Genomic DNA, 25,486 nt, shown 5'->3' on the forward strand with positions numbered 1-25,486 from the left:
TCAACTGTTGGTTTTATACTGTACATAAATTCGTCATATGAGAAAAGCTTGTTTTTCAAACAACACAGAAAATTAATTTACTTTAATAAGAAGATAATTGCAGTGTATACAAATAGGTAATCCCACTAGTTCTACGTATTTTTATTGTATTTGGACCAAATTGAGGTGACATATGAAAAATTTTGTTGATAAGTTACCCTCTTTTTGCATAAAGCGCAAACTTTTAACATCCAAGAAAGAAAATTTCCACATATCTTATGTATGGCCTGCGGCAGGCTCTGCAGCGTTAGAGTCCATTACTCTTCCAGCTAATATAATAAACTCCTAATTGTATGTGAATATTTTACCATTTTAGCTTCAGCAAGATTTTATATATTTCAATACATTGAGAAGGACTATTTTTCTCCATTTCAAAATCTTTGGAGACGTTTCACCGTGTAGAAAAAAAAGAAAAACCAAACTAAAAACTATAGTTTTCTTCGAGTAGCTTACTAGTAAAATTTTGAAGTCAAAAGATTCATCTAGAAACTTTTCGAACTTCAAAATTTACCGAAGCTGTTTTACCCGAATGAAGCTCGAACGATTAGTGATTTTGCTTCTCCTCGAACTTAACAGCAAACAATTTCTGATTAATTTTTTTACAAAACCCATTCTTGCATTCGTAGTAATCAGGAAAAGAACAATTTTATAATATTAGGGTGAAATTGATTTAGTATTATTTATGAGGTAGCAACATCATAGATTAGTACAGAAAATAATAGAGTTCAAGTTGAAAATAAAGTCGTGAACCAGAGCGGATGCTTTAGTCATGATTGTTTCTTCCTAATGATTTATTTACTTGCTGAGTTGTTTCGATCCGTAAGTGAGTGACCTGGCATAAGGTATTCTCGGCGTTTAGCAAAAAAAAAACAGCTACTAGCTGTCAATTCGAAACAGAGCAGTCTCCCTGGACGAACGACATCATTACTACCGTTGCTGTTACCCTTTCCAGTGCAAGTGGACCATTCGAGACACTTGCTTGGGGAAGGTAACATAGCAACCTACAAGCAGAGCTCAGCGCTGCCGAAGAAGAAAAACGAATTCCACTCGGCAGCATTCCACTTTAGGATATTGCGAACTAGAACTTGTGCGTACCACCAGCTGCTGCACCGAGGTGAAGTGCGGATGCATGCAAACCAATGCGGCGGATTGACCACAGACCACGACGGGTAGGTTATTAGGGAAAGTTACACGATTTAACCTGCTTGCGCTTAGAGTGAATCGCCACCTGATCGTGGCCGAGATTGATTCTTGGCCCGGTTTTGGTTCTGACTGTGGCTCCCTACAAAGGCAAAGATCGCATCTCGGCGGTGTGCACCTCCTCTAGTAGGGGCCATCGCGGCCCGTCCGTCTACGTTCTAACCGGCAGGCAGGGATGGATGGTATAAAATGACACGAATGGCCCGACAAATGGCAGTTGTGTTTTGACGCTTTTCAATTAACGAAGCTCATTTTGCGGTGTGCGAACAGCGTTTATAATTTGTTCGAATTCATTCTATCCATCATCCGAGCTGAGGACCAAGCGCCAAGCGCCTCCCTTCCGATCTCATCCGTTTCCGGCTGCTGTTGTTCGGTTTTATTTAGTTTACCATAATGAAATTGCTGGTGAGTGTGTGCTTGAGGGATCATAGATTTAATTTCTGCCCTGAAGTTAATATTGATTTTATACATTGTTAGCGCGTTCCGTCATTCGAACTGAATCGGAATAAAAACAGTGAAAAATCCTGTGAAATGTTTTACTATAAAGAACAAATAAACAGTGGGATCAGTTGAAAAGCGCGTCAGGCAACATGAATAGAAATCTGTCGGAAGAGATAAAGGAGTTTGGCCAATCAATAAGTCAATAGAAATGGAGAGCATTTCGAACATAGCCAGCAGGTTTACTCAAAAATTAATCTATTGTTTGTTTAGAAAAATCGTGAATGATTATACTTTTTACCGCTTCTAGTGTGTTAACTCAATTACCGTTAGTTGAAATTCGATGCAATACAATCCACGTCGAAACAAGAATAATTGAAAAATATTCATTATTTGTGCAAATTCAGCGAAAGGTTACAAAAAAGATCAAATTTACACTGCGCACATATTGGTAAGCGAGCAGAGCAGTAACATTTTGTTGAGGTAAAGATTAATAAACTATTTTCGAAATGATTTTGGGGAATATTTGTGCTGTGTACTCTTTGACGTTTTTCCAATATCATTGGTTTCCAAAGGATATTTGCCTTCACTAAGAGCAAGCGCACCGGTGGGTTGCCATTTGAGTTGCTATTACCACAACGCTGGCCGTTGCTATTTTGGATAGCAACCGATTTTCGCACCGGTCGTTGCTTTTGCGGATTACCAATTCCACTATTTCTTTTTCACACCGGCAGTTGCCAATATTTGAAGACCGTCACTAGCTGGCGTTGGCAAAATGTTTGTGTCGTATTTCCCCGAAATTCTGCGGATCTATAGCAATAACCAACTTAAATGTCCGTCAATCGTTTCCGCAATGATTTGTGTTGCTTTTGCTTTTTAAAATGTTCCTTCCGTTTAACACGATTTTGTTCCGAGTTTGTTTTCGTTTTCTCAAATTGTCGATAACACAACTCTGTTGCAGTTTTTTTCGTTTGTGCTGCATCGATTTTTCATCCTTATATGTTTAATTAAAGTAATATCGTAAGACCATGGCACGTCCAGCAACGTTGCCTCCAATGACTATTCTTTTCAAAGCTGGCGAACTGTTATTAGTTGTATTTTGTGCTGTCTCGGTACCTATAGTTTGCTATTGATATTTGCAATTTTTCAGCCAAAATAAACATGCAGAACGCAAAAATTGTTTTTGAGTATTTGGTTGATTCTAGTGACGAAGAAAATAATTTCGCGAAACAAATATTTTTATGCGTGAATATGAAAAGATTTGGGGCTGCTCTGAGCCTGAGAAAATGGCTAAATATTGACCGCCATGCCGAGGAGGGTGACATCCAGCGTTTTAGCAATGTTTATTATTTTCATTTCCGCAGCCGCTTTCGATTGCGTTCTTGAAAATTGAAACAGTGGTAGAGGAGAAAAATGGACGCAACGGGAAAATTGGGACTAACATGTCTTCAAAAGTGTCAGCAGTAATAGTCGGTAATCCTTTCGAGCAGTTTCGCTCAAATCTTCCAAGTTAATTTGAATATTGCCCAGGGTTGGCCAATCTTGTAAAGACTTGACCTTTCTTCGTGTAGGTTAGAGTGCCAACCAAAATGGTCATCTCGAATTTCAAAAAAAAAAAAAAAACATACAAAATGTCATATTCATGTCTTTGCGAATAAATGCCCGAAAAAACATCCTGTGCAAAATTTCAGTTCAATCAGAATTAAAATGGAGTTGCTCACTGGTTCACGTCGACACTTGTGTCCTACGACGTGTTTAACCAAGCGAGGCAAAGCGTTTCATCTTCCGGGCCGACCAACTATGTCCGATTACGAACATTTACTGCCGAGCACAAAAAAAATACAACTTGACATTTCATCAAATAGCAACGGTTCGGCTCGTTGCTATCGCGTTGCCGAATTTAATAACTCGCTGCTACCCGAGGTGAGGATTGTTATTTCCCAAACCAAGATAGCAACGCCCGGTGTGGTTGCCGCGTTATGGTGAGAGTTGCCAAACTAGCTTTAGAAACTTCAATTTAGCCACTGGTGGGCTTGCTCTAAGTAGGGTAGGAATCATATTCTAAGCAACTTTAGGAACCGTCTGTGTATTAAGACGAAATACTCGAAATGTGTTGGGTGAAATTCAAACAATATTATAGCAATATGTTCTCTATCGTTTTGTCTGTCAGAATTTGTTTTCAGATTGTAAAACCAATTTTGCAAACTTCAACAATAATCAATTAAAGTTACCAATCCAGAACACTATTCCAATCACTCTGAACCTATTTTGAGCAGTTTCCATCTGTTTTGCAGGCGTTTTTTTTTCAGCACCCGAAGTGGCTCCTGAATGGCTGCAATATACAGGTTGGACTCGATTATCCGGAACATCAAAAAAATTTTCATTCCGGATAGTCGAATCACACAAAAAATACTGAAATCTTGCGATTAACGAACATAAAATAAATATTCCTTTTCTTCATTTCACTTGTATGATGCAGTGGCGTGACCAGAAACTATTTCTGAGGCGAAAAGCGGTAAAATCTTGAGAAGCAAAAAATTAGTTGGATACTGATTATTTTCTCTTAATTCGAACATGTTCCAAGCATGCCAGAAGTGACTTAAATGGTAACAAATATGCCATAAGGGATGGTAAAGGCAAAATTTCGGAATAAAAATTGAAAACGGACACCAAAAAACTAAAATTCCGGATAATCGAGTCTAAAATTCCGGATAATCGAGTTTCCGGAAAATCGAGTCTCCGGATAAGCGAGTCCGACCTGTAGGTCGATTTGTTTCGAATAATATTTGTTCACAGATTTCTTTGTGATTAACGGTATTTCTTAAATTTGTAAGACAGTTAGACAATCAAAGTTTTTGTTTCCATCATTGAAATTGTCGATATTGATCAAAATCCAGGAGTTTAGGGCCTGCTTTCTACGACTGATTAAAATAGGCGCCACTGCTTAAGCCGTTCCCTACCCTAAAATCCAATGGTTCACCAACCGTATGACGGATTTCTCAACTGGCTGACAGCACTCTCTCAGAATTTAATAAATCTTCGTGACCTTACTAAACTAGACAACATTGCCTACTTTTTTCGAAAGTTTATCTAGACTAACAATTGAAAACGTAAGAAGTTTTTGAACATTTTTATTATAGATCGATATAACTAAATAGTGACGAGGGATAGAGAAAAGTTTTGAATGAATAACTCTTAGAAAATTGTCTGATAACAAAAGAAAATTTAACGTCCTGTACTGCCCATAATTGCATATTTGTAACATTTGCAAAATTGGTTGTTCGAGCAATTCGCACTTTTATATTTTGAACTTAAATGCATTGTTACTAATATATTCTCGCAAATAGACACTTTAACTAAACTTAGTATCATGAAGAAAGCACTACTTTACACTATGTATACATTGAATATTACTTTTGAAGTCAAATTGGTTGAAATTTTTGCAATGATACATTTATGCCGTCACTTTCAAGCTACTTTTGGAATATATCACATGGAAAAAGAAGTTTTTCATGTATTCAACAAGCATGAGCTGAACATCAGAAACGGATCACCGGTGGTTGGTTACCGGACCAGAATAACTCCCGAGTTCCAAAGGATGCAGATGTGGATTTGGATGGAAACTTTTTCGACAAAAAAGTTGAAAAAGTTAAGTAGTGTGACAATTATGCTGTTATTTACGCTATGTGACAAAACAACTTGGTATTTTTTACGACTTTTTTCACACAAACATAAGCATATTTTTCCAGATGTAAAAAGTACATACTATTCTAAGCATTTCCCAATAAAAAGCACGAAATCCATAAAATGTCGAATGGTACAATTATGCGATCACAGGCAGTGTAGGAGAGTTGAATTTTTTTTTCCATATTTCCAATTCATTTTCCTAAATTCAAAATTTGTGGTATATTTTTGATATATCTTAGGAAAAACAGTTTTTCAGTATACATTTTTACTACACATCATTGTTATAGTTACTAGTTATTTTCGGACAGTTTTTCTATAAATCCAAAGGTTTCTGACCTACAATGTTTCAGATAATGTGTATCCAAAAGGTTTTAAATTCACTGAACTTAATGTTGCGTAATCTCATAAACTGCTAAAGTTCTAATAAAACATAATTATTCCTAAAAACAATAAAACAAAAAAAAAGGTTCCAAAATTCAATCTTCAAGAAAAGGCTAGATTTTTAGATGCCCCAATATTTATTTTACATGAGTATTGAAGTATTTCAGTTTTGTTATCACAACAAAAAAAAAAAAAAAAAAAACAATATGTTCTAATCGTTGTCTTTTGAAAGCCGAGTCCGACACAACCTATTTAACATTTGTTTGCTGGCAAATTCCACAACATCCTAGAACGAAAATGTTAATTGTATATTTTGCTTCCCATTTTAAAATTGTAACAACCTAGTTTTTAAGTGTTTGTTTGGTAGTATTCCCTATTTTAGTTAACAAACAACATCTCCTTCATCTCGTCGCAGATCCTAGCCGCTTGCATTGCCCTGGCCAGTGCTGCCCCCGAATACTACGGAGACCACGGATATGCCGACCATGGCTACTCGTACGCGTACGCTCCTGCCGCTCCGGTGGTGAAGTATGCCGCTGCGCCGGCACCGGTTGTGCAGGTGGTGCACGCTGCTCCCGCCGTCCATGCTGTAGCTCCCGCACCCACGATCGTCAAAGCAGCCGTTCCGGCCGCCACCAGCTACGCTACCATTCACCAGGTGCACGCCCCGGTGGTTCATGCTGCCCCGGTTGTCCACGCTGCACCGGCCGTCGTCAAGTACGCAGCTCCGGCCCCGGTAGTGTCCTACGTACAGGCTCCGGCTCCGGTGGTTAAATACGCCGCTGCACCGGCCTACGTGCATGCTGCCCCTGCTCCGCTGGTCAAGTACGGTGGCTACCACGGAGGATACCACGGATGGTAACGGGGCGGAAGGGCTAACACGATCCACAAACAAACGCAAGCATCACTCAACAATCACTCAGACTAACACCGCCAGTGCTCAGACTACAGAACCTTTGCCATCTTAGTTTAGTTAATGTTATGCTCTTACGGAACGTTGTGTTTCTACTGTCACCGTTTTGGTTTTTTATTTTCATCGATAAAAACCTTCTTTTCTTTGAGTTTTAATTTTTAGTTTCTAGCGGTTATATTTTCGTAGGGAGTAATAAAGATGTTGAACCAAATTGTAATTTTTTTTATCACAATTTTATTCAACCGGTTCGATCCGGTGCGTCCTATGAATCCAAAGCGAAATCAGCTTGAAGAAGTGACTGATTACACAGTGCAACAAGTTTTGAGGTAGAATTACGTCTCTCACGAAGTTCGTCTACTAAGAGATGTAAAATGAAAAACTGAAAACGAAAAAGGTGTTGAATATGTCCAATTTCAAAATCTTTTATGCATTCACCCAAATGGAGAGAATTGTATTTTAATTATTCAAACTATTGTACTAATAAAAATTGTCAAGTATTATTAAAACGCGAAATTCGATTGGTCGTTTAATGTTTACTTTCCCAAGCACGGTGAATGACGAACAAGCTGTGGAGCCACCAACACAGGAGAAGGTGAGTTAAGCAGAACACGTCACCAATATCCGGCAGGCCATCTTATCTCACCAGGACCACCATCATCGTCGCCAAATCAGCATAAATCAGAATTCCCAGAATGCAAATAAACTATATCTCACCAGTAATGTTTAGTCTGCACCAGCACTATCTTTTGATTCATACAAAGCATAACCAAAAAGCATAAACAAACACTTGCTGAGGAGCTATATATAAGAGTATCAAAAGAATTGTAGTTTAGCCTTAAGTGTTAAGTGAACTGAGAATAAATATATTTTTTGTCCGATTCTGAGGCAGAAGAATTAACAGGGGAAAAAGGCGATTAGTGAGCTGAAAAACGGCAAGGCCGCTAGGAAGGACGGTATCCCGGCCGAACTTCTAAAAGCGAGAAGCTAGCGGCTGTACTATGCGATCCACCAGATATAACTGAGGATCTGGGCGGATAAACAAATGCCGAAGGACTGGTTGGAAGGCCTCATATGCCCTATCTGTAAGAAGGGTCATCGACTGGATTGTTGCAACTATCGAGGCATTACGTTGCTGAACTCCGCATATAAAGTGCTCTCCCGTATCCTGAGCTGAAGCAGATCATGCTGGAACACGGTTTCCCTACGAAACTAACTAAGCTGAGTCGTATGACACTGGAGGGAACAAAATCGTGCGTGCGGATAGCTGGCGAGACATCAGCCGCGTTCGTAACGTTGGATGGACGGAAGCAGGGGGATGCGCTCTCCAACCTACTGTTTAACATCGCTCTTGAGGGTGCAGTACGAAGAGCAAACGTGGGAAGAAACGGTACGATCATCACGAAATCTCACATGCTTCTTGGTTTTGCGGACGACGTCGATATCATCGGTATCAACCGTAAGGCCGTGGACTTTTCTGGGTCGATCATTAACTCAAGTGAAGACCAAAGTACATCTGTATCAAGTACTGGAAATCTTATAACCAGGACAGAAATTCACGAAACAGTGAATACGATGACTGGGCTAGTAAGAACTAGGGATGATGCAATTACTTTGGCCAACCAAATTTTTACCGAAAGTAGAGTTGAATGGGCAATAGACTCCTTTGAACCCTTCAAGTCACCTGGTAGAGACGGAATCTATCCGGTACTACTACAGAAAGGTAAAACAGTTCTGATGCCCATTTTAACACAACTCTTTCAATCCAGCTTAATTCTAGGCTATATTCCGGAAGCGTGGCGACAAGTACGGGTTATTTTTATCCCTAAGGCCAACAAAAGGAACAAATCTCTGCCAAAATCCTTTAGGCCAATTAGCTTATCGTCAGTCGTTCTCAAAACAATGGAAAAAATAATCGATGAGCACATCAAATCATCATATCTTTCTAAAACTCCTCTTAGTAAATATCAATTTGCTTACCAGGAGGGGAAATCGTCGGTAACTGCACTCCATACTATAGTTACAAAACTAGAAAAATCTTTTGCTGCAAAAGAAATTTCCCTTACGGCGTTCCTTGATATTGAAGGGGCATTTGATAACTCGTCTCATGACTCAATGGCTGCTGCAATGGAGAAACGTGGTTTTGACAATTGCATTATTCATTGGATAAGCGAGATGTTATCAAAAAGAGAAATAGCAGCAAGCCTTGGTAGCTCTAATATAAGTGTAACAGCTATAAAAGGGTGCCCACAAGGAGGGGTGGTATCTCCTCTGCTGTGGTCATTAATAGTTGATGATCTTTTAAGAAAATTGATGGAAGAAGGCTTTGAAGTAGTTGGATTTGCTGATGATATTGTCATTATTGTTCGTGGCAAGTATGATGATATCATCACAGACCGAATGCAAACTGCCTTAAACATTATTTCCTCGTGGTGCGATAGGGAAGGCTTAAATGTAAATCCTTCAAAAACCACTATCGTCCCATTTACACGTAGAAAAAAGACTAGGCTTAATGATATTATGCTAAAAGGTGAGCTTCTTAAACTCTCAGATAACGTCAAATACCTTGGAGTAACTCTTGACAAAAAACTTAACTGGAATACACATCTAGAGCAGGCAATAAAAAAAGCTACAAATACTCTATGGATATGTAATAAAACTTTTGGTAAACAATGGGGACTCAAACCGAAAATGATCCATTGGATATATTCGGCTATAGTGAGACCCAGAACTACCTATGCTTCACTAGTCTGGTGGACAAAAACAAGGGAGAAAGGTGCTCAAGATAAGTTGGAAAAACTTCAACGGCTAGCCACTCTCTCAATAACGGGTGCAATGAGAAGCACACCCACCAAGGCATTGGAAGCTCTACTGTTTATGCTTCCACTGCATCAATTCATACAATTAGAAGCCGAAAAGAGTGCCTTACGGATCAAAAGATCATTAAGGCTCTTTGAGGGTGATTTAACGGGTCATCTAGGTATTCTAAAAACTATTCGTATCAATCCCCTAGTGATAAACAATGAAGACCGGATGGAGAAAAGATACAATTTTGAAAGACGATTTCGAATGTTTGAACCTGAGCGTGATGTTTGGGAACGCGGTGGTCCTGATCTCCGCCCAGGATCAATCATTTTCTACACAGATGGTTCAAAAATGAACAATCGAGTGGGAGCAGGAGTAACTGGCCCAGGAATAGACCTGTCAGTTCCAATGGGCCAATGGCCAACTGTCTTCCAAGCTGAAGTCCAAGCAATACTAGAATGTTCTGAAATATGCCTACGCAGGAAATACAGACACTCAAACATTTGCATGATGTCCGACAGTCAAGCAGCGTTGAAGGCTTTGAAGTCTGCGATATGCACATCAAAACTAGTTTGGGAGTGTGTTCAATCACTCCAAACACTGGGTTGTAATAATCAAGTAGACTTATACTGGGTTCCTGGTCACTGTGGAATAGATGGGAACGAAAGAGCCGATGAATTGGCAAGACTTGGATCGTCTCATCAGTTCATAGGACCAGAACCCTTCTGTGGTCTATCCGCTTGTTCCCTTAGAATGGAACTAAAAGCATGGGAAACTCTGAAAGTGGAATCCAACTGGACAAACACCTTCATCGGTAGGCAGTCGAAATGGTTCATCACTCCGAACGTTTCTATGACTCGTAAAATACTGGATCTTTCAAAAAAAGATCTAAGCACGTATACTGGTTTAATAACAGGGCATTGTCCGAGCCGTTATCATTTGAAGGTTATGAAAAAACTTGAAGATGATACATGTCGAGTATGTGGCATGGAAAAAGAAGACTCGGAACATCTGTTATGCCGATGTCCGGCAATTTTTATCAAAAGATATAAGTTCTTCGAGAGAGGTCTTCTGGAACCCTCTGAAATCTGGAGAACAAATCCCAGTACGGTTGTGCGCTTCATACGAAGTATAATACCGGACTGGACTAATGCTATTGGCCAGACTATAACGACCACTTCCAATAGTGATACGTTATCCTGACTAAGCAAAATTAAAAAGGGGGAATATGTCACAAAATATCAAAAAATTGGTCGCAGTGACGAAAATACCCAACACGGAAAAAAAAGGCCGTGGAGGAGGCTTTCGTACCTTTTAAGAGAGAAGCAGTGAGATTGGGACTAGTCATTAACTCTGCCAAAACGAAGTACATGGTAGCTGGCAGAGAGCGTGGGAGGCCCCGTGGTAATGGTGCTGAGGTGGGGATAGATGGGGAACGATTTGAAGTGGTTGACTATTTCGTTTATCGTTTGGTACGCTTGTGACCTGTGACAACTATATGAGCCGTGAAATTAAACGACGAGTTGCAGCTGCGAACAGGGTCCTCTACGAACTACGTAACCGGCGCGAGGGTCATAGTATGCAAACTCACAGAAAACTAGCGCTGTATAGGACGCTGTTACTCCCGGTGGCCCTTTACGGACATGAAGCATGGACGCTGAGCGACGAGCCATTACCAAAAGATGGCAAATAATTTAAGGATCAACACTCGAGAAGACATCGTTCATCTCGGAGGCAACCTTTAGAAGCTATCAATTTCGCGCTGACTCCAGTCCTTTCCGACCACTGGGAACCGGTGGGAGCTTGGTCGTATGCTGACAGGGAAGGGGAAGCTGTTCTCCTAGGAGAGCAGCTTACCTGAGCGTTTGTTGTCCTTGTTAGGGGCAGCTCAAACAGCGTCTGATCCGGAGCGGACGATCGAATAATGAAACGCGGTGTCTCGCCAGCTACACCCGTCGCGAGACCAGGCAACATGCCGAAAAGTTGGAATACTACAATCAAGAATTGAATACGGACCGGAACAATCGACTACGACCCAGGCGACGAAAAAAGGACGACGATCAGCTGAACTGGGTCAGCTGGAACCCCGCCACTACGACATCGTTGCGTTCCAGGAGCTTTGCCTGAAAGAAGAGAAGGTACAAAGGATTTGTGGCCGCAGGGCACAGTACTACCAGTGCGGCGGCCCAACCAATGTACTGGGTGTCGGCTTCATAGTGCTGGGCAGGATGCAGAGTCGTGTGATCAAGTGGCAGGCGACAGCTTGTGTTTGTTGAGTTCTATAACTACAACACTGCCATCACGAAGGAAGACCCGATGTAGAGAAAGAAGCATTCTACGCACAGCTGGAGAAACTCTCTATTTGGCTGCCTGCGTAGAGACATCAAGATTGTCATCGGGGACATGAACGCTCAGGTCGGTAAGGATGACATATACAAACCGGTGATCCGCTCGCACAGCCTGCATACCGTGACGAACAACAACGGCCAGCGATGCGTCAACTTCACAGCATCCCGAAGTCCGAAGTACTTTCCTTCTTCGAAAGGACATCCACAAAAACCACCTGGAGATCACCAGACCAACGTACAACAAACAAAATTGACCATGTTCTCATCGCCGGTCGGTTCTTCTCAGACATTACAAACGTACGCCCCAATCGCGGTGCGGATATTGGCTCGGACCACTACCTGATTGCGGTATCTTTGCCCTTAAAACTGTCCACCGTAAACAGAGCGCGACATCTCCGAGCCCAGCGGCTCAACATCAAGCTGCTCCGGTACCTCTAGACTGCGGAGAAATATGCGCAACTGCTCGAAGCGGTTCTACCCATGGCGAGGGGGCTTGGGGCATTGCCTCTCGAGGACGGCTAGTGCAGCATTCGCATGGCTATCAGAAAGACTGCAGCAGTGACAATTAAAAACGGGCATGACCACGATTCTTAGCAAGAGGACCGTGAACATGAGGAGCTGAAGCGGCTGTACCGTGCCAGTGATAACCGGAAGTTCTATGAGAAGGTAAACCAAAACTGCCAGACAAGTTGATGGAGGGAGTCATCTGCCTCATTTACAAGAAACCGACGTTATCTATAAAGATTTGAAAGCAGCGTTTGATCGGATTGACCATAAAATATTTTTAAAAAAAATCTCACGGCTTGGTGCATCGCAGAGGTTTGTCGGGTGGCTTAGTTCATACCACAGAACGGAAGGTCATCTGTGATACGAAAACTGCTAAGTGCTCAGTGAATTTTGCAGCGCTCCCTAGGGGTGGAAAGAACGCTTTTTACACGGAAAATAAACAAAATTTATACTACTTTTATCGAAATCAATCAAACACACTGGTATAAATCTGTCGGCGAAAACACTACAGGTTAACCCTGCTAAGCATCTGTAAGAAGGAAAACACATTATTTCTAGGGGCTTGACAACTTTATTTCATGAAAAATATTTCGGTAATGGTTGATATATATATATATAATATCTATCATTTATTTATCACATTAACTTCCCAACCATAGCGTATAGGACATGGTGAAACGGTTTGATCAACAAGTAGGCACGAGCGGGGAAGCGTTTTTCTTTTTTGTACGGTTGAAGACGAGGCATCACCAAGCGACAGCAAATAACTTTTTCTACTTGTTAATAGATTCTTACTAACTAAGCAAATGAAAATCGCAAATTCAAGTGTTTCAAGTTGTGAACTGCTTCTAAAATGAATGAATATCAGTAGCTAGGTATGTAGCTTTACCGGATTTATAATTTGAATGCATCGAAATAGTATATTATAAGATGCGATGAATTTTGGTCATCGGTTGTTTTAATAAACAACTTTAGTCTTCGGCATTTTTTTTTTTTGCAATATAGCCGGTTGTACTTTTGACATACCGTTTTACTATGTTTCTATACACCAACATCATAACAACGATAATATGACTTCAAAGAGTTTTGATGTAACTAGAGGAGTGTCTGAAAATGCAACGATAAACACTTAGAAACAATGAATACAATCAAATTTTGCTCGTTGCACTAAATTCGTAGCCCAACTAGTGAAGGACTTTCACGCGTTGGGTTGAGCTATCCAGGTTGCAAGATGACACCGGTTGTTTCTTTTTGTTAGGATTACTAATCACCTATTGGGTTACGCAGTGTCTTGCCCCTAGCATTCTTCAAAACAGCTGACTCAGATACCGGCATAGATGATTGTAGAACTGTTCCTTTATTGTTTTTCAGTAATCTTCTCCTTTTAACTGTGAAAATAATCAGATTATTAACACGAGTTACATAAAGTGAGCGTCGCATCTTTTGTTTCAAGTCTCTAATTACCATCTCGTTTAGAGTCCTCTTAAAGAATATTTGTATGTTACGTAACGTGAAATTTGGCAATTTTCAAAACCCCCATCAACTAAGTAACGCAAATTTGCATGGTGGTCTTATGCAGTGTAACACTTCGCTGGATACCTTTCCTCCACCTCTCCCCTGAGCGCGTTATGTATTATACAAATGTTTCCATATATGAACGAACGCTAAAGGTAAGGCGCTATTGATATACAATGGTGATTCGCTTACCGGTTGCTCCTTAGTCGGGGGTTTGTTAGTTTAGCCCTCATCCATCTAAAAAGCGCTCTTATGTCAAAATGGAACGACATTCAAATGCATGCAAGAAACCCGAAAAGTGAATAAGAAATAAAATAAATTTTTACTACTCGTACTTGAGTTTATTTGTCATTGATTGTTGGTGGTTACCTTTGATTACTCGAAAAAAATGACATTGATCACTTCGGAGTATTCTCAGGTAACGACGCATTTCGGAACCCTTTGAAACGAAGCTCTTGGGATCCTTTTTTAGTGTTCTGTAAGGTTGTCACTTTCGGTTGTCAGCAAAGATACCAGAATTGTCAGCAAAACGATGATTTGTTTTGATCCGCAGGTATGTGCGGTTTTTTTCAATCTCCATCCCGCATAATCAATAACCATAAACGGATGATAATCCATATGGTTTAACGATACCCCATACAGTCGAAACTGTATCCCGAACTAGTTGTTAGGCACGTTTTATGGTTATTGATTATGCGGGAAGATTAACTACCTTTTTTTTCCTATGACAAATTTGTTTATTGGTGCCACAAAAACTGGCTGACGGTCAGCATTAGTAAATGTAAAGTGATGACGTTTCACCGCAAAGTGAATCCAATATTATACAACTATCAAATTGATAATCAAAAACTAACAAGAATTGACCACGTTAGTGACCTTGGAGTTGTAATGGATACGAAACTTACGTTCAATCTTCATCGCACTAATATAATCGCTAAAGCCACGAGACAACTTGGTTTCGTTTCGAAAATTGCTCGTGACTTCAGGGACCCCCATGCATGAAGGAGCTGTATTGTGCTCTCGTTCGGCCAATCCTCGGAAATGCTAGCTTGGTTTGGTGTCCTCAATAACTAGTCTGGAATTTGCGACCTGAGCGACTGCAGAAAAGATTCGTGAGGGTTGCGTTAAGAAATCTTCCGTGGCGTGACCAGATTAACCTGCCTCCATATCCTGACCGTTGTCGGCTTCTTGGGGTTGACACATTGCAAGGGCGCAGAGAAGTTCAACGAGCGGTGTTCGTAGCTAAAGTTCTGAACTCTGAAATCGATTCACCAAATATCCTTTTTAAATTGAATTTCCGGGCTTCACAGCGTCTTCTTCGCTCTACTGGACTGCTACAACCTAGCTTTCACCGTACTAATTTCGGATTTAACGACCCGTTAGTTTGCTGTATTCGATCATTTTCCAAAGTGGAAGACCTTTTTGATTTTGGCACACCATCACACAATTTCGCAATGAGAGTTCGTCGTAGTTTTTAAGTTAAATTGACAAGTGCACATTTATTGAGACTATTTTTGTCAAATGATTTTTTTACAAATAAAGAATAAAGAAGGACGACAAGCTGGACTGCCGTACGTAAACGCTAGTGGTCGATTTGTGTTTTTTGTGATTAAACGATAGAACACACAAGATCGGACCTATAGGCACCGAAATTTTATCAAAAGTGTAAAAAATAACGTCATTAATTCACGAAAACGAAATGACGTAACCGCCATTTCTACTCAACTTGACGTATATCCAACCCAACCATTAGACGACTCAAGAACTAATCAAGCAATTTAAACCAAATTCAGCATGTAGAAGTTTTTGGGAGCAGGAAATCTTTCTATGGTGGTACGACACCTCTCTCTTCTCTGCCAGAGAAGGGTTCCGTACAAGTAAAACACATATTCGAAACCATTTTTCCGGGAAATAGCTTAAAATAATCGAAATTATACCCAGGAGCCAAGAATTGTCCCCAGAGACTATTTTAAGATGGTAACTTCAGTTTCTTAATAACGGACCAAAATGGCCCAATACCACCCAATATGAGAATTTCTGACGATGACGATGAGACAAGATGACGACTTCTGCTCTCTGAAAAACATTCCAAAATTATCGAATACCACTCAATATAGATATTTCCGTAATCGGGATGTTGCACAAAAGCGTTCAATCGACTTCAGAGATGACCGTGTTAATTTCCGTCCACGGATTCAGCTTAGCGGTGATGAAATCGAGATAATTGACAAGTGCGTACACCTAGGCTAACTGGTGATTACCAAGAACGACATGAGCAGAGAAATTCGTCGAGGTCCTATGGCAGGAAATCGTGCCTTTTTTGGACTCCGGAGGACGCATTGCTCGAATAAAATTCGTCGCGGCACGAAGTTGACTATCTACAATACTTTTATCATACGGTAGCTCTCTAAGGCCACGAAGCTTGGTCCATGTTCGTGGACAACTAAAGCGCACTTGCTTTTTGTACTGAAGAATAGTCCAAATGGGAGACGACAGAGGCCACAAACGTAGTTGCTAAGGTAAACGGAGTGTTCTACTGCAGTTGCTATGCTCCGCCACGTTGGTCTACCGAAAGGTTCACCCAGATGGTCGACCTCCTATCCATGGAGCTAACGGGCCTAACGCCGTTGGTGGTGGCGGGCGACTTCAACGCTTGGGCTGTTGAGTGGGGAAGTCGCTTCACGAACCAGAGGGGCCAGATCCTGTTGGGGGCTTTTGCAAAGCTCAACCTAGATCTGGCCAACGTTGGGAACAAAAGTACATTTAGCAGAAATGGTGCGGAGTCGATCATCGACGTGACGTTTCCAGCCCAGGACTGATCAAGAACTGGAGGGTAGACGATGGCTACACTAATAGCGACCACCAGGCGGTCTGTTATAGTGTAGACAACAACGAGAGGCGGCAAGCGACGGGTAGAGCCAACACTCCGACCGTTCGCGGGTGGAAGACATCGCACTTTGATGCCGAGGTATTCGAAGAGGCAATGAGAAGGGAGCGCGAGGGGGGCAGTTGGCTCCGCCCGACTGCTGACCAACTAGTTGCTATGCTATCGCGGGCGTGCGACGCCACCATGCCTAGGACTCGCCAACCTAGGAATGGAAAGCCACCGGTTTACTGGTGGACGGACGCGATAGCCGACCTTCGCAGTGCGTGCCTCCGTGCAAGACGAAGGATGCAGCGTGCGCGAAACGAAGAAGAGAGGACAGAGCGCCGCGCAGCATTCAGTTCGGCAAGATCGATGCTAAAGAGTGCGATAAAGGCCAGCAAGAGGGCCTGCTTCGATAGGCTATGTGCGAGTGCCAATACAAATCCGTGGGGTGACGCCTACAGGATCGTAATGGCCAAGACTAAAGGCGCGCTGGCGCCTGCAGAGCGATCACCAGCGATGCTGGAGCGTATCATCGAGGGACTCTTTCCACGCCACGAGCCAAGTCCTTGGCCTCCGGCAGTCGAGTCTCACGTCCGACGTTCCAGTATCTCAGACATAGACCAGAGATGGTCGGCCAACCTGCCGAGCATCCAATCCGTGAGCGACGACAGCCGTGTCGAGGCAGGGGAGGAGGCAAGGGTTACGAATGAGGAACTCATCGTGATCGCCAAATCCCTAAAGGTGAGCAAGGCACCGGGACCGGATGGTATCCCTAACCTGGCGATCAGGCTGGCGATAAAAACGGCCTCCTGGCTGTTCAGGGCAGTCATGCAGAGGTGCCTGGATGACTGTCTCTTTCCGGACAGGTGGAAGCGGCAGAGACTGGTCTTATTGCCGAAGGCTGGGAAACCGCCAGGGGACCCATCGGCATAAAGGCCTATCTGCCTGCTGGACACCGCGGGCAAGGTGCTTGAGAGGATCATCCTCAACAGACTGGTGAGGTACACGGAGGGTGTACACGGTCTGGCAAGTAACCAGTTCGGCTTCCGGAAGACCAGGGCTGGAGACTGGAGGGGTTTTAGTGGGTCGGGACAGGGATCAGTAGGTGTCTGGGCGAGTGTAACTACCCCAGCATCTCTCCCCTAGTCTCATCCCCACACCCTGAGTTCTCTTCTCAGGTGTCTGTTTGCAGATTTCCCCGCCACCTTTAAAAAAAAAAAAAAAAAAAAGAGGCCACAAATGCAATTATATTCCAAACCAAATTCATTTCCAAAAAAGCATTCTCGAATCGCGACTATTTGCCTGATTATGAAAAAAAAAATTGTTGAGCGACTTGTCGCATACTACGATGGATGTACGTCAATCGGTTGTAGAAACCTAAGACAAGACGTGACAGCTGGTCACCGTTACATTCAACCAATTTGAACCGGCTGCTCATTGGCTGAATCCAATAACGCAATCGTTACGTAGAAAAAACAACGAGGTTACTTTTCACTGTAAATCAGTGATGTTGGAGAGTAATAATTTAGCTATTATAATTGTTCATAAATAATGATGCAAAAGTATGCAAGGTACATGATATTACCGAGTAATGTATTTCACTGTTATAACTTTAAAAATGCATTGATTGATCGTTTTTTACTATTTCGGTTGAAGTCCAAGAAACTTAGGAAGAAAAAACTTGGGTACCAAGAAACTTAGGAAGAAAAAATTTGATAGTAGAAGTATGCTTTATTGAACATAAAATAATAAATAAAAATTGAGTATTGTTCGCCTATATATTTCAATTTTAATTTGTTTTATTTTCATTGACCTGCAGAAGATATTAAAAATAATCATTCTGGCATCAACGGTATGGAACGTTCGAAAAAATTTCGACGGGGATGACGGCCGTTACGAAAAGAAAAATAAGAAGCCAGCTGTCGCGTCTTGTCTTAGGTAGAAACAGTTAACAGTTGACGTTGGTAACATAACTTCAGTTAATAAACCTTTTTGTACAAATCATACGTTCGGCTAATGCATTATGTACAGATCAGATTGTTGAAGTTCGTTTTGACAGTTATTATACAAACGTTTTTGGACAAAGCTTCGCACTGAAAATTTTACTCGCTTTCGCATACGTCAGTCTGCGAGATTACAGCAGTAGAGTGCCGCAACTACCGCGTTATCTCGCTTATCAATACCGCCTACAAAATACTCTCACGGATCCTGTTCGTCGTCTTTCACCTTCAACCAGGAGGTTGTGGGCCAGTGCAAAACGGGCTTGATGGAAGCCCGAACCAGATCTTCTCAAACCGACAGATATTACAGAAATGATGTGCTACGTGCTTGTTTCGGAGATACTCTCGCGTCCCTTGGGATCGCGCAGAGCGTTGAGACAAGGTAATGGACTCTCCTGTTTGCTGTTTACCATCGCACTTGGGGGTGTAATCCGGAGGTCAGGAATCGACACGAGGGACACGATTTTTACAAGGATCGCTCAATTTCTGGGCTTCGCGGATGACTTTGACATCATAACACGTAACTTTGCGACTGCGGAGGAAACTTACGCCCGACTGAAAGCCGAAGCCGGACGAATTGGACTGCGAATAAATGCGTCGGAAACGAAATGGACACACGATGCTGTACAAAACCCTGTTTAGACCGGTAGTCCTCTACGGGATCGAGACAATAACGCTTCTCGCGGAGGACCTTAACGCTCTTGGAGCTTTTGAACGGAAGGTACTGCGGAACATCTACGGTGGTGTACAGACGGGCGACGGAGCAGCAATCATGAGCTGACGAAAATCAATATGTTGCGGTAGGTCGGTCACGTCGTGAGGATGCCGGACGACAGCCCTGTGAAATCACTTCTCTTCAGCAAACCTACGGGCACCAGAAATAGAGTGGTGCACGATGATTCGACCAAATCAAAAGAACCTTGCGGGTGATGAGACGTCTGAGGAACTGACGAAGCACAGCCCAAAACCGAGCAACATGGCGACAACTTCTAGATACAGCCTGAGCCTCCACGGTAAAGGTTAAGTAAGGGAACTTTGCCGTTTTTTGGACAACCGACGGTTTAATGTGGAATATTCTAAAACTGGCTTCTAATCATTTTCACTACTCGTTCCAAACCCGATGTAAATTAGTTAATTATTATTAAACTATATGTTCATTAGGATGGTTCATTCATTTTTCGCCAGGGTGGTTCCTAAAACAATTGAAATAAAATGTATTGTTATCGAATAGAAAAAAGCAATCTTAGTAGGATACTTATGTTATTAACATTGCGTTACCCGCGCTATGACTAGCAATATTTTTTATAGTAGTACAGTCGGATGCAAATAATAAAAGTTTAGGATTAATGAGTTCCGTTTCAGCTTTTTGCAATATTCACGGTGACCTTGTGCACAGAGAATTCGTCCACAATATGGTCATTTTTGCAGTAGATTTTCTCGTAATAAATTTCTAATCTAACAACGATTTTTCAGCAGGCAATATTCAAGTTCAATAAAGCAGATAGTGTATGTAGAAGTAAGGAAAGCAAAAATAAGTGCGGTGAAAAACCTTTTTCCAACTTGGAAAAATATACCTTTAACGGGTGCAATGCTTACCTTTTGTCGGTTTACGCAGTAATTACAATGAGGCTGAAGAAACTTTGATGTGTCATCATATGTGTTTACACGTTGAAACAAAACCTCAAATATCCTCATCTTCATTTATTTACACATCTTCTATTTTATTGTACACCTATTAATAATTTAAATATATATTTTCTTATTGACTTATGGTAAATAGCGCTCTCTGTTTTATTTCGTATTCTTTCTTCTCTTACTTCATTTGACAGGAACCGTTCTCTATAATCAAGTGGTTTCGTTGTTCCTAAATGCACTGTTTTGACACGAAATTTACGTTGGTTGTACTTTATTATATTTGGTTTTGATGGATAAGTGCAACAAATGACAGCTTGAGTAAGCTACATCCTGGTTAACTTTAAACCAAACCTGACAAACATCTCATTTTTACTGTAAAACTATGATCCGTTTCTTCCCTTATTTCAGTTTAAAGTTAACTGTAAATAGACATTGGATTGACAGTAGGGTGGTTTACCGGTAAAACCGTTAAAACCGATATTTTTGGAACATCAAAACAACATGCGGTTGCGCCTCTCGCGAACTGGCTCTTAAAACACATTAGAAATGTAAATGATAAACAATGTAAATGATAAACATTTCAAAAGGTCCTATCTGCTTTCATCGTTTTTCCGAAACGTATTTTCATTTTGGAAATGTTTAGCTTAAGTAACTCTCCCAAGCGTGTTTTTTTGTTCAGATGATAGAGTAATCCCTCCGCTATCAACATGTGCAAATAACGTGTCAAAAAAGATGTTTAATAAGTTGCGGTGATTGAATGAAAGTGACCGATCAAAAAAATCGATCAAAGCAGATAGACCTTTTGAAATGTTTCTCTAGATTTGCTATCTGAAAACTTATAAAAAAAATTTTGGCCAAGTTTTTGTTCTACGTACTCCTATGTGCAATGGTCTAAATCTTACAAAAAAAGAGACGCTGAGCAAAAAATAAAATCAAAATCAAAATTAATGTTGATTTTTTAGTTTTATTTTAAATAGTACAGTGAGAATAACTTGCGTTTTTTGCGGACAAGATTGTCATCACAAACTATGATTTCAGACTTTTGTAGTTGAACAAGTAGGTTAAAAAAACACGAGTCGCTCCTGGTTTGCATAAATCCGAAAAAAAGGAAAATACCGGTTTTTTACCGGTTTTACCGGTTTTTATTTTTATGAATACCGAAATACCGGTTTTTCGAAAAATCGGTAATACCGACCACCCTAATTGACAGTTATAGTTAATAAGAAAGGGTATTTATTTTTTTTTTAGCACCATTAACACAGAGTACCACAAATGTAATCACCTCAATAAGCTCATTGTTTGAGAGCACTGCGTGCGCCACACAGTGGTTCCTAAATTTGACAAGCTCGACCCTATTGCTTCTTGATACCGCTCGGTTCGAAGTTTTTTTCTTATTCCAGTTTCGATGAAATTAAATTGTGATGGTAGTTTGATCCACGGCGAAAAGTGGGCTCTCGCTTTTCGCCGGTTTGTGAGTGTGTGTGTGTGTGGTTTTGTGATGAAATTCAAAGGAAAAACATTCCTCGATTACAGCCATAGCATTGGTGTGGCAGTTCTTACTTGTTCGGTTCGAAATAAGATTTGGTGAAATGTGTAATCAATTTCGGTCAAATTGGGACTTCTCTGCTGTGAAAATCAAGTTTGTTTACGCTTTTCATCGGCTTTTTAGAACCCATGCTGTTTTACCCGTCGAAAAAAACAAGACCGTAGATAACTAAAAACATTTATGGAATTTCACGCAAACTCGTCTATGAAGCAGACGACACCTTTCCAGCTTTCCAGGAAACTTCGGTAGATTAAGTAACTTCACGTGCTTTAAATAATTCATTTTCGGTATGCTACCTTACGAGGCACCGCATTTCATCATTCAGCTGCCCGCTCCGGGTCAGACGCTGTTGCACGGCACTCCTAATATGACAACATAACCGTGTACGACCAAGATTTACAATTAGTTTAACTTTAAACAACTTGAATCGAGCATCAATGAAACTAAGTATTTGATTATTTTTCAAGCCTAGACCAGAGATAAATACTACCGATAATAGGGTTACGTCCCAGCGATAAATATTACAATTGTGACTCAAGTTTTGAAGATCCTTGAGTTTTTGAACGAAAAGTTTTGAAAGACAAATTTCCGACGTAACTAAGCTCACGAAGTTCCACTGAAATCTAAATGCATGCAACTATTGGCTGGGTGAATTGGCATGAAATCCTTCAAAACCTAACTTGAAATAATGTCGAGCTTCACCGTCCGTCGGTTCAGGAGTTGGCTTATTTCCCTGAATGTGTATTTTCGAGTATTTCTAATAATTTTTCAGTACAAACAAGAGTTTGCAGTATTTTATCTGCTTCATTTGAACATAAAAACGCTTAATAATCGTCAGTTATCTCTATGGGTTATACACGTGTTCATTCAATTTCTTCTCTATAAGTTTAAAATCTATTTCGCACAAGAAACCCCTTGATAAAATGACACGGATTAAATACTTTCTACTAGACTGTCTAGGACTACTACAGTTGTTGCTATTTTCACACGAAACATAAAAAAAAAAAAAACAAAACCCGCATCGTTCGACCTAACCTACCAAGATTCGATAAGGTCCCGTTGGTTCCCTGTTGCCACTGCAAATCCCTTGCAGATTCCACACCAGCTCCTGTCCGGCCTTCGTTACACCAGATTGGAGCGGAAGGTGTTCGATCGGATCAGGATAGATTTCCCCGAGTTGATCACAGATAGTTCAAAGTCGGACCGCATAATCTGCCGCGCGGTGGGCATCGGGCGGGAAACATCACTCGCGTTCAACATCCGCGGGGCCCGACGTGGTTTCTCCCCCGATGACACTTTGGACAAACTGCAGCCCTCCTCGCCAATCGGCTGTTGGAAGATGTTGCTATTCGCTTTGTTATTATTGTTACTATTATTACTGTGACTATTGTGTAACCTCACTTTCAGCCTGCTTCTTTTGCGACAAAAGTCGAAATTACAATCAACCACATCCTGACTGCTGCGGGTCATCGTTTTGGTCGGGTTGTTTCTGGTGGTGTTATTGTCCAGCGATTCGTTGTTCCGCACCCGCGCGAATGCCGCCCGATACTGGGTGTTCATGCCAACGTAAATGATCGGATTGTAGCAGATGCTCGACTTTGCGATCAGTGCTGGCAACACCGCCAGTGCCGGACTAATCAGATCCGGTGGGCCGAACTGTTCAACCAGCGCGAATACGGCGTACGGTGTCCAAGCCGTCATGAAGGCAATCACCATGACGGCCACCATCCAGGTGACGCGGTTTTCTGCCCGGTTAATGCGACCAACGCGGGCCGAATTCTGTGGGTGAAAGAAAACAGGATGTTCAAACGAAATTTTTGTATTTATCCGAAGATGCCAGTTAGAATTTGGAATCACTGCTCATTTCACAGTGATGCGATTGTATCCGAAATCCTTTGACTATACACGCTCGTCAAATTTAACTCTAAACTGAGTGAGATCTCACTCACTTTCGTTAAAAGTGAACCTACCCTGAACAGAGGTAGAGTCACCATGTGTCAGAAATTGAGGAGGAATTACCCTCTTCTTAGAAAATCGCCCTGAAATGAATTTGAGTAAAAGCTACTCAGTTTGCTCCTTTTGACTTTTGATCCCTTTGATGAATGATGAAATCTTCGTATCTTGCATATACATATATGTAATAAAAAAACAAACCTTATTAAATCATTAGTGTATCTTCTGCCTCAGCAGCTTCATTAAAAACCGCAGCAATACGGTTCTCTGTTACCCGGGAACTGTGACTTGAGATTTTAAATAGTACACATGCCAAAAAATCCATAACCATTCTCATATCTGGAGGAACTCTAATACACAAATAAAAAACACTTTTTTCAAACAACAATACAACACGTTTTTCCAAACAACAACTTATTTTTAGCGAAACGTTTTTAAATGTTTTCAATACCACTCAAAAAAAAAAAAGAGAGTAAAGCAGGAAATTATGACAATCTGAGTAACTGTTACTCAGTTCGGTAAACGAAACTTACTCAATTTTTGACGTTTTAATAGACAATGTAAAACTGAGTCAAAGTTGCTCAATTTAGAGTAAAATTAAAGGAGCGTGTAGATTACACTGATCAACAAAAGCGAAAAAAAATTGCCCTAGAGCTCAAACTTAAAAAAATTGTTCCCGTGAAGTTTGCTGCCCCTAGCTCGGAAGTACGTCAAAAGGCTTCAGAGTAATCACTCGTAGGGTTCGTCGCTTCCACGTTTGCTTACGGGCAAACTTCATTTAAGTATCTGAAGACTTTACGCACTTGCGATTTGGTTAGAAGCACCAAATTTACAAGAACGGTTGAAAAGTTATAATCATTCTTTTTTTTCCAGTGTGTGCTCAAGGAATTTGAAAATTGGTCGGAAATCAGAAAATAGAAAATTAGTCTCCGCTCCGCTATAAAGTACATATTACTATCTACCTTGTTTTGGTCTGCCAAAACCACTACTTTAGCAAAAAATTTATCAGCAATAGTACTGTCTTGACTACTTGTACTAGTATTGGTGATTAATATCCGTTATGTACTCGGCAACTTTACCGCACGTAAGTACTCGTTAAGGTACCCCCAAAATGAAATGTTTCTTGCTTCCCCAATTCTTGACCGATTTTCGATCTTGACCCGTTAAAAGATTGGAAAATTTGTCTATTTTTAATATACGAGGCCTAAAGAGCAATTAGTCCTCATTTAGTTGCCCTAAATTCGGATCCCGGGACCATGTCCAAGATCGGAAATCTGCTCCGAAATAGTCATTTCGGACAACTTATCAGATGAACACAAAATGGATGATAATCAACTTTCATAGATTTTGATACCAATTTTGTTCGGTTTTATTGACAATTGTACTAATTTGTCTCGTCGGGACATGCTCCGGAAAATCTGGATTTATAAGAACCAGATACGGTCACAGGTTCATGTTGGTCCCGGATTCTAAAAGTAGACAGATTTTCCAAGATCGAAAATCGTTTAAGAAATGAAATGAAAAAGCGAAAAGCGTTTCATTTTGTGGGTACCCGAGTACCCTGCCGAGTACTTATGGGGTAAAAAAATTCGACCCCTCTGCTGCTATGAACAGTCTGATGATGGGAAATGGTTCATTTCCACTAGTTAGAAG

At 41.1% G+C, this 25,486-nt stretch overlaps 2 protein-coding genes across 12 annotated transcripts in view; one reads left to right on the plus strand and one right to left on the minus strand.

The window, feature by feature from the left end:
- The first annotated feature begins 1,454 nt into the window (after nt 1–1,454).
- Nucleotides 1,455–7,098, plus strand: LOC129729758 (cuticle protein 16.5-like). The gene is made up of 2 exons (XM_055688577.1): nt 1,455–1,644; nt 6,161–7,098. The coding sequence occupies exons 1-2, from the start codon at nt 1,633–1,635 to the stop codon at nt 6,605–6,607; spliced, it is 459 nt and encodes a 152-aa protein (XP_055544552.1). The 5' UTR covers nt 1,455–1,632; the 3' UTR covers nt 6,608–7,098.
- Nucleotides 7,099–20,392: 13,294 nt separating this feature from the next.
- LOC129727571 (vertebrate ancient opsin-like) overlaps nt 20,393–25,486 on the minus strand; it is a 91,598-nt gene continuing 86,504 nt past the window's right edge. For all 11 annotated transcript variants that reach the window (XM_055685525.1, XM_055685526.1, XM_055685524.1 and 8 more), the window contains one exon: nt 20,393–23,659. In XM_055685525.1, the coding sequence (XP_055541500.1) occupies nt 23,003–23,659 (657 nt within the window). In that variant the 3' untranslated portion in view covers nt 20,393–23,002. The remainder of the gene's footprint in view (nt 23,660–25,486) is intronic.

The sequence above is a fragment of the Wyeomyia smithii genome, chromosome 3 (genome assembly GCF_029784165.1).
Source record: "Wyeomyia smithii strain HCP4-BCI-WySm-NY-G18 chromosome 3, ASM2978416v1, whole genome shotgun sequence".
NCBI lineage: Eukaryota > Metazoa > Arthropoda > Insecta > Diptera > Culicidae > Wyeomyia > Wyeomyia smithii.